The sequence below is a fragment of the Sturnira hondurensis genome, unplaced genomic scaffold (genome assembly GCF_014824575.4).
Source record: "Sturnira hondurensis isolate 20B ecotype Veracruz unplaced genomic scaffold, ASM1482457v3 Scaffold0004068, whole genome shotgun sequence".
NCBI classification, from domain to species: domain Eukaryota; kingdom Metazoa; phylum Chordata; class Mammalia; order Chiroptera; family Phyllostomidae; genus Sturnira; species Sturnira hondurensis.
The window spans coordinates 5,265,710-5,274,263 of NW_028076699.1; the positions used below are offsets into that span (position 1 = coordinate 5,265,710).

An 8,554-nucleotide genomic window follows, 5' to 3' on the forward strand; every position below is an offset into this window, starting at 1 on the left:
TAGGATTTGGACCCAGCAGGCCTCGCTGCAAACCCAAGGATTATCCTGCCGCACACTCACTGGCAGTGACTGCGGGCTGCGGGCGCAGTTCAGACCCCTAGAGGCACGGTGACCAGCCATTCCGATTTGCCCCAGGGTTGAGAGGGTTCAGGGACACTGGACTTCTAGTGCTACAACCAGGAGAGTCCAGTGCAAACATGACTGATCGGGTCACCCTAGGTAGAACTCAGCTGATTAAGGAACCAGGCCAGGAGGGTTATACTGAGTGGGGGAGAAAGGTTGTCCAGTTGTCTGTCTTGTTCCTCTCTGTGCCGCAAATGAACAATCTCTGTCCTACTTATTTTATGCTATGACCCATCTGGGACATTGTCAAAGAAGTTCACATTTCTGCCAGTTATGCTTTCTTCAGTTCCTGTCCTAAATCATCAAAGTCGGTTAGAATTTAGTTAACTGAATAAATTGACCACTCAAATGGAGGAGAAAGATCAGAGACTGGCCTCACAGAAACATGAGTTCTGTGGGGACCAGAAAAGGGGGGTGAGTGACGGAATTGACACTCACAGAATGTTCAGTATGTACATAGGGCACTGGGCTAGGTATTTTATGCGCATTACCTCTTCTTATAACATCTCTAAAAGGTTATAATTAACCCTAATTACAGACTTTTTAATGAAATAAATGAAGCTCAGAAACTGCTCAATAATTTGCCTAAGTTCACACAATTAGAAAAAGGGTAAACTCAGAGTTTATTTTTACCCAAAGCTATGACTTTTTCCACTATATTATAGTGTCTGACTCATAGTATTGCTTAATAAATATTGAGTTCCCCTTCCCATTGTCCTTCATTGGCTTCTTAAAATAAAATAACGTACCCAAAACTATATTCTCCAAACTCATGATGGATATAGGGATTCATGAGGGGAGATAAAGTTATCTGCTTAAGTTCACTGTGCATGTTGAAACTATTTCAAGGAACCACTTCAGTTCACTTTTGAGAAGTGAGCTGGCCGATACCCCGTAAGGCTAGATAGGGCACTGAACAATGAGGTGATGACTAAGCAAAGTAAGCAATGTTTTTATAGGCTCGTCTGAAGTAGTCTCTACACCATTTTTCAAATGACAATTTACCTGCATATATTAAGTACAAATTAATGTCTGGCATACTACTTAAGTACTGTAATGATCAGAAAAACACAAAAGAGGTGGGTTAATAAAGGAAGGTTTTCTGGCATGCATATTTTGCCCATAATTCAGTAAGATAACCTGAACTGGCAGAGGACAGTGGACAGATACACACAAAGACATGGACAGGGATAAGGGCATCTTGCATGTACACATTTGTGTGATAGGAGTGGAGGCACCATTAATGGGCCTAAGTATTTATGGCCCATTAATCAAATATCCTGAATGCAAATTAAAATGTGATGAGAAGGAAGTGAGCAGATATGATATAGAGATCAAAAATATCTACCAGGTACTTAAACAAGCGGAGGTTCTGTTAGCAAAGAGAAGTTTGGAAATTGGCTTTTGGTAGACAACAGTGTCTGCCACTTCATATCTATAAAATGGGGAGAACGTTTATCTTTTATGGTTGTTGTATGGATTAGAGATACTTAAATCACCTGACAAAGTACTCAAGGAGTATTTGCTATTGTTTCTAAGCACTCCATGACTCTGTTTTTAGAGCTTATGAACATTCTGTTTGGGGACAATGTTGGATATTATTAGTGCTGCTTTGGTATATTAATTCAAAATGTGCCTGGCACATAATAGGAACTTAATAAAAATCTGTTGAAAGAATGAATTGATACATTTTAACTCTCTTCTCTTTAAGTATAACAAATAAAAGAAGATAAAAGTTTGTTACATCTGGCCCTGTGGAAAGGTCTACTTTTCAACTCAACTCAGCAGAAAAAATGCAGCAAAAGTGAAATAATGGTTTCAAAATGGAAATGTTGCCCTGTGTTGCATACGTGCCAAAGAGAGAAACTTCATAGTGTGCTCTGTAATGGCGAAATGTTCTTACAGACAACGTCCAGTTTTCCCAGACCGTGTGGCTGTGTTGTAGTAAAGTTATTGAACTAAGAATTGCCCAAGAAAATTTTGGTCCCGAAGATTCCTAGATTGTTTTCTTCAACTCATACATTTTATTTTGCAATATTTTAATAGTACAGAACAAGTATCTCATACAAATGAGATAAATTAATTTAACTTCTGTTTTCATAAAATAGCCAATACTCTATGTTACATGTCAGCAAAACATCCAAGTTGAACCTGTACGAAATAGAGGCCTGAATAAATGTGGCTGCTATCATTACTTTAGCCCTCTACTCCTTATTTCCTCTAAACTCCATTTTTGATAGAATCCATCATTTCCCAAAATATGCTCCATGGAAGACTACCATATTTTCGGACCATAAGAAGCACCTAAGTTTTAGAGAAGGTAAAAAGGAAAAAAAAATTGGAGCAAAAAATGTGGTAAAATATTTAATAACATAAATAACATAATATTTCAGCAGTGTAAATGTAAACAGAACTCAACAGCAGCATTAACAACCATTATTCCTCCAAACTGGGGGGGGGGGAGTCTTATAGTCCAAAAAATACGGTGTGCCTGTAAAATGTGATTAGGTGTCATATAATAAAGGAGTAATTCCAGTAAAATTACGAAACCCTACATTAAGAAAGTTAAAGCTCTTTACTCTAAACTTCTTTTCGATACGTTAATGTACCTTGTGAATCTCCAGGGGGAAGCTGTAGTGCAGTGTTTCTCAATCTTTAACCACCCCTTTCTGTCCCCCTCACCCTCCCCATGCCCCAAATTAAATACTAAGGAATAAGGTTTGGTTGGGTAGAGTTGAATTTTGTAGGACCACAAACTACCGTACTAAGATTTTTTGCCCCCTAAAAACCAACTTTCACCTCCCTGGGAATGACATCACCTCAGTTGAGAATGCACGCTCCTCGGACAGGTTTGACCACTGACCTTTCAAGTGGACCGACAGATACTCCCAGGAACATACTTGGGAAGCCCTGAATTAGTCAGCACAGAATATTTTAATACTTCATCGTTCCCTTATGACTCAAGGAATGTCTTCTTTTTCATACTGAACTTCCTGGTGCTAAAAGGTAAGTTGAAGCATATTAAAAAATTTTAATAGTTTATTTGAGCAAAAATTGATTCCAATCCAGCAGCGCCAAATGGAAAATAATTAGGAGCACTCCACTAACAAGAGCTGAAGAGAGACTTTTATAGAGAAGATGTCAAACGAAAGCAAGGAAATTATTTGATTGGCTACAGCTTAAGTGGCTGCCTTATTTGGAAAAGCCCAGCTGGCTATGTGTGGCTGGTTGTCCCTAGGTTTCAGTTTGTTAACCTTGAGAAGCTTATAGGCTTAGGTTTTGGTTCCCTTATGTAGACCCCTAAAGCATTGGAACCACCTCAGCCTAATGCCCTCCTCATTTAATTAATTTAACACTGGGATAAGACTAGGATAAGGACAGGAGTTCAATACAACTTGTTGATTGAGAAAATTTGTATCTGCCTCTGCCTCTGGCCATTGTCCTTAGTTTGTGGTTAGAATTTTATGCCAGTCATTTTTAAAAATTATGGTAAAACACACATAATGTACACTAATCTTAAGTGTATGGCTTAGTGAATTTTCAGATTTGTACACATGCCTAATTCAGGATTTAAGTACTGAATTCTTTTTTTTATAAAGATTTTATTTATTTATCTTTAGAGATGAAGGGAAGGAGAGAAATATCAATGTATGGTTGCCTCTGGTGAGTCCCCTGCTGGGAACTGGCCTGCAACCCAGGCATATGCCCTGACTGGGAATCGAACCGCGATCGTGTGGTTCGCAGGCCCGAGCTCAATCCACTGAGCTACACCAGCCAGGGCTTAAGTACTGAATTCTTGATGAGAGAAACTTGGACCTTCGACCTCCTGTCATCCGCATACTGTGGTTTTCAACTTTAGTAAAGTTCACTGAAGAAAACGCCTAAGGGAGCTCATATATCCCTGCTCTCAGAGAGCCTCATTCAGGGGGTTTGGGATATAATCTGGGGTTTTAAATAAAGCCCCCCAGGTGATTCCGATACAGGTTGTCTGTGGTTTCACTATCCAGCCTTCCTGCAGGATAAAAGTCACAGGTTCTCAACAACGCATTTGCGTTCTCAACAATGCAAATTTTCCTCATTTGACCCATTTTTACCCCCAGTTCATCCCTTAGTAGTTTCTACAATGTCAAATTATTCCCCTCTTCTCAGCAGGTCATACATTCATGTTTACCCTTACCTTGAATCACCTGTCTATGCTGATTTACACAGCAGGTTTCTATGCGACCTTCACGACAAAGCTCCGTTGTCATCTCTGGGAGGTTGTCTTAACTTCACCAGGCAGAATCAGTTGCCCCTCATTGTTTATCCAGAACTTCATTCGAAATCCTGTTTTCATACTGATCACACAATATGATTTTTAAAATCTTCAGTTTAGAAGTAAGAAGGAATGAGTGCGTCTAGCTCCTCTCTGAACCTCCGATCCCGCACAGAACCAGCACACAGTGGGTGCATAAATGAATGTATGCTACTGATTGGCACGTGGACTGGATTGTGTGTGTGTGGACTCACTGTCTCAGGTCTCACTGTCCAGGCTGGTGAGACTGCGAGCTCCCTGTGGGGGACAGAGGATTTCTGATTTATTTTCATAATATCGAAAACCATGGCAGGGATTCAGTAATCAATGAAAAAATACCTAATGAATGAAAATAATCAGCCCCCCTGCCCCCACAACCTACTTCCATGTTTACTAAGCCCTCAGTACAACTCTCAGAGGGAAAATAAGAATCAAGTCTGTGCTGGGAGGAGGGAAATGTCATCCCCACCTGCCAGGTAAGAATATTATGTAAAGCTGGAAGCCTTAAGACTGGCCTACAGCCCCGGGTTCTCAGTTCTTTCTGCCCACTGCCTCCATAGAATTCTGTTGCCACGGAGATGGCCATTTNTCAACAACGCATTTGCGTTCTCAACAATGCAAATTTTCCTAATCTGACCCATTTTTACCCCCAGTTCATCCCTTAGTAGTTTCTACCATGTCAAATTATTCCGCTCTTCTCAGCAGGTCATACATTCATGTTTACCCTTACCTTGAATCACCTGTCTATGCTTATTTACACAGCAGGTTTCTATGCAACCTTCACGACAAAGCTACGTTGTCATCTCTGGGAGGTTGTCTTAATTTCACCAGGCAGAATCAGTTGCCCCTCATTGTTTATCCAGAACTTCATTCGAAATCCTCTTTTCATACTGATCACACAATATGATTTTTAAAATCTTCAGTTTAGAAGTAAGAAGGAATGAGTGCGTCTAGCTCCTCTCTGAACCTCCGATCCCGCACAGGACCAGCACACAGTGGGTGCATAAATGAATGTATGCTACTGATTGGCACGTGGACTGGATTGTGTGTGTGTGGACTCACTGTCTCAGGTCTCACTGTCCAGGCTGGTGAGACTGCGAGCTCCCTGTGGGGGACAGAGGATTTCTGATTTATTTTCATAATATCGAAAACCATGGCAGGGATTCAGTAATCAATGAAAAAATACCTAATGAATGAAAATAATCAGCCCCCCTGCCCCCACAACCTACTTCCATGTTTACTAAGCCCTCAGTACAACTCTCAGAGGGAAAATAAGAATCAAGTCTGTGCTGGGAGGAGGGAAATGTCATCCCCACCTGCCAGGTAAGAATATTATGTAAAGCTGGAAGCCTTAAGACTGGCCTACAGCCCCGGGTTCTCAGTTCTTTCTGCCCACTGCCTCCATAGAATTCTGTTGCCACGGAGATGGCCATTTCTTGAAGCAGGCACGCTGGGCGAGGACTCCCAAAAGGCCTCTCAGGAAGCCAACTGCACATGGCGACCCTCCGCCCCCTCGCCAACGTCCTCATCTATTTACTCGCCTATTCTTGTGTTTACTCATGCTTGTACTTGCTGATACATTTTTTTAGCATCTTCATAGAGGACTAGGTAGCAGGGCTGCCACTTGGCACGGAGAGCCTTCCAATCCCACCAAGGTAAGACCTAAGGACTGCGGACCACGGGCTTGGGAAGGATGAGGGACGGGGTTCCTGCGCTTCCCAGAAGCCCCTTCTCTGGAAGGAGCGACGGAGGGGCGGAGCACGCCCTGGGGTGAGGTGCCCTGCGATTCTCCTAATTAAACTCTCGCGAGCGGGATTCGAAGACCTCGCGCCGACCCAGCCAGTAGCAGCTGCGCAGGCGCAGTGGGAGCATTGGAAGAAACCAGCTGGGTGCCTCGTGGGCGGCTCATTCGTCCCGACCGTTTGTTGGGCGGGCTCGCGAGGGAAGCTCACTGCGCATGTGCACCAGTTCTGCGGCCCCAAGGGAGGAAAGATCCCTGGCTGAGGGACTGGTGTGATTGCTTATACAGAGAGTGGCCATGTGTGGTGCTGGCAGTTGCCCAGCCCTGCAGGCGAGAAGTGTGGGCAGAAGCAAGGGCAGGCTGTGGACCGCGGCGGCCGCGGAGGAACAAAGCTATGAATATGGCTCCACGAGATACCTGCTGGTATGCGGCCTGGGTGGGATGGTGAGCTGTGGGCTGACGCACACGGCCATTGTGCCCCTGGACCTGGTCAAGTGCCGCATGCAGGTGGACCCCGACAAGTACAAAGGCATCCTGAGTGGCTTTGGTGTGACGCTGCGGGATGAGGGGCTGCGCGGCCTGGCCCGAGGCTGGGCTCCGACCTTTTTTGGCTACTCCATGCAGGGCCTCTTCAAGTTCGGCCTCTACGAGGTCTTCAAGATCCGCTATGCGGAACTCCTGGGCGTGAAGAAGGCTTATGAATGGAGAACCGGCCTGTACCTGGCCGCCTCGGCCAGCGCCGAGTTCTTCGCCGACGTGGCCCTGGCGCCCATGGAGGCGGTGAAGGTCCGCGTCCAGACGCAGCCGGGCTACGCCAGCACGCTGCGGACCGCGGCCCCCAGGATGTACCGGGAGGAGGGCCTGTGGGCCTTTTACAAAGGCGTGGCGCCGCTCTGGATGAGGCAGATCCCCTACACCATGATGAAGTTCGCCTGCTTCGAGCGCACCGTGGAGGCCCTTTACAAGTACGTCGTGCCCAAGCCCCAGAGCCAGTGCACCAAAGCTGAGCAGCTCGCCGTAACCTTCGTGGCCGGCTACATCGCTGGCATCTTCTGCGCTGTTGTGTCCCACCCGGCCGATTCCGTAGTCTCCGTTTTGAACAAGGAAAAAGGCAGCACGGCTTTTGGAGTTCTCCGCAAACTGGGGTTTGAGGGCGTGTGGAAGGGCCTGTTCGCCCGGATCATCATGATTGGCACCCTGACAGCGCTGCAGTGGTTCATCTATGACTCTGTTAAGGTCTATTTCAAGTTGCCTCGCCCTCCAGTCGCTCAAGCACCGGAATCCTTCAAGAAGTAGAAGTAGGCGTGGATTTGTCAGGTCCAATAGCCACCATCGGCCCTTATTTCCATCCAGTGGAGGAGTGCGTTTAGGCAGTACTAGAGTGTAAACACTCTAGTGTAAACACTAGAATGTAAAGTGTTAACATTTTTTGGAGAGGTGATTTAATATGCAGTCCAAATCCTCTTTAAATGATTGATTCCTGTTTGGCAATCCAAGGGGATAGCGACCATTTCATTCGTTTCGTATCTTTGGAAAATCGCCATGGTTGCTTTAACTCAATTGTTTTTCAACAATTATAGGGGGAAAATGTCTTAACAAGAATTAATGTTAGGTAATTTCGTGTCTGTAGATTGTATATCCTTTGATGCAGTGGAGATTATCCAAGCATCACTACTGAATAGCCTCCTAAAGAGATTTTTAAGGTCAGCACTGTATGGGACAGGGAACAAAGTAAAATTCTGCTACATGGCATTCATCTCAATAGAAATCGTGTACGTGTTGAATAGATGAAGGACTCATTCGGTATTTCCTGTTCATGTCCGTTATAGGTTAAAAATTATTAAAGGCTAAATTGTGACTTACAGTGCCTGATAGCTTAGAATGCATTCATTGTTTTCAGAGAGGCGTGACTTGAGAAGATCAGCCTTTTCTCATTTTGCTTTGTCCAGTTATCTTCCCGACGTTGCTAGTTAGGGCATAGCTCACCCCAGGAAGTGCTACAATTGGATCAATGTGGGGAACCAAAGTGAGATGAAGGGCAGGCTTTGGGAATGAATATGTAAAGAAAAGCCTCTGTTCTCTATTATGTCTTCTGTGTAACTCAGCTTTCAACAGCCATACATCCAGAGAAGATCATACCACCCTGACATTAAAACACACACACACAATCCTACAAATTGTTGAATATTAGAGAATGGATGACTTTGAAAGAAAAATCTCACTTTTAATGTAACAAATGTCATTCATTTAATTTGGAAGATGTTTCAGTGATGATTACAGTGATTGAGGTTCATAATTTTTTTTAAAGTTTTAAGTCTCATTTTCAGTTTTCTGTAGTCTTCACATCTCAGGAAATTATACAATTGGTGAAGTTCTGTGAATTTGACATGTTTGTA

The 8,554-nt window shown here is 44.1% G+C and overlaps 1 protein-coding gene across 1 annotated transcript; it reads left to right on the forward strand.

Moving 5' to 3' along the window:
• Positions 1-6,455: 6,455 nt before the first annotated feature.
• Positions 6,456-7,454, forward strand: LOC118985035 (phosphate carrier protein, mitochondrial-like). Its single transcript, XM_037043348.1, has one exon. The coding sequence runs from the start codon at positions 6,456-6,458 to the stop codon at positions 7,452-7,454; it is 999 nt and encodes a 332-aa protein (XP_036899243.1).
• Positions 7,455-8,554: the final 1,100 nt, after the last annotated feature.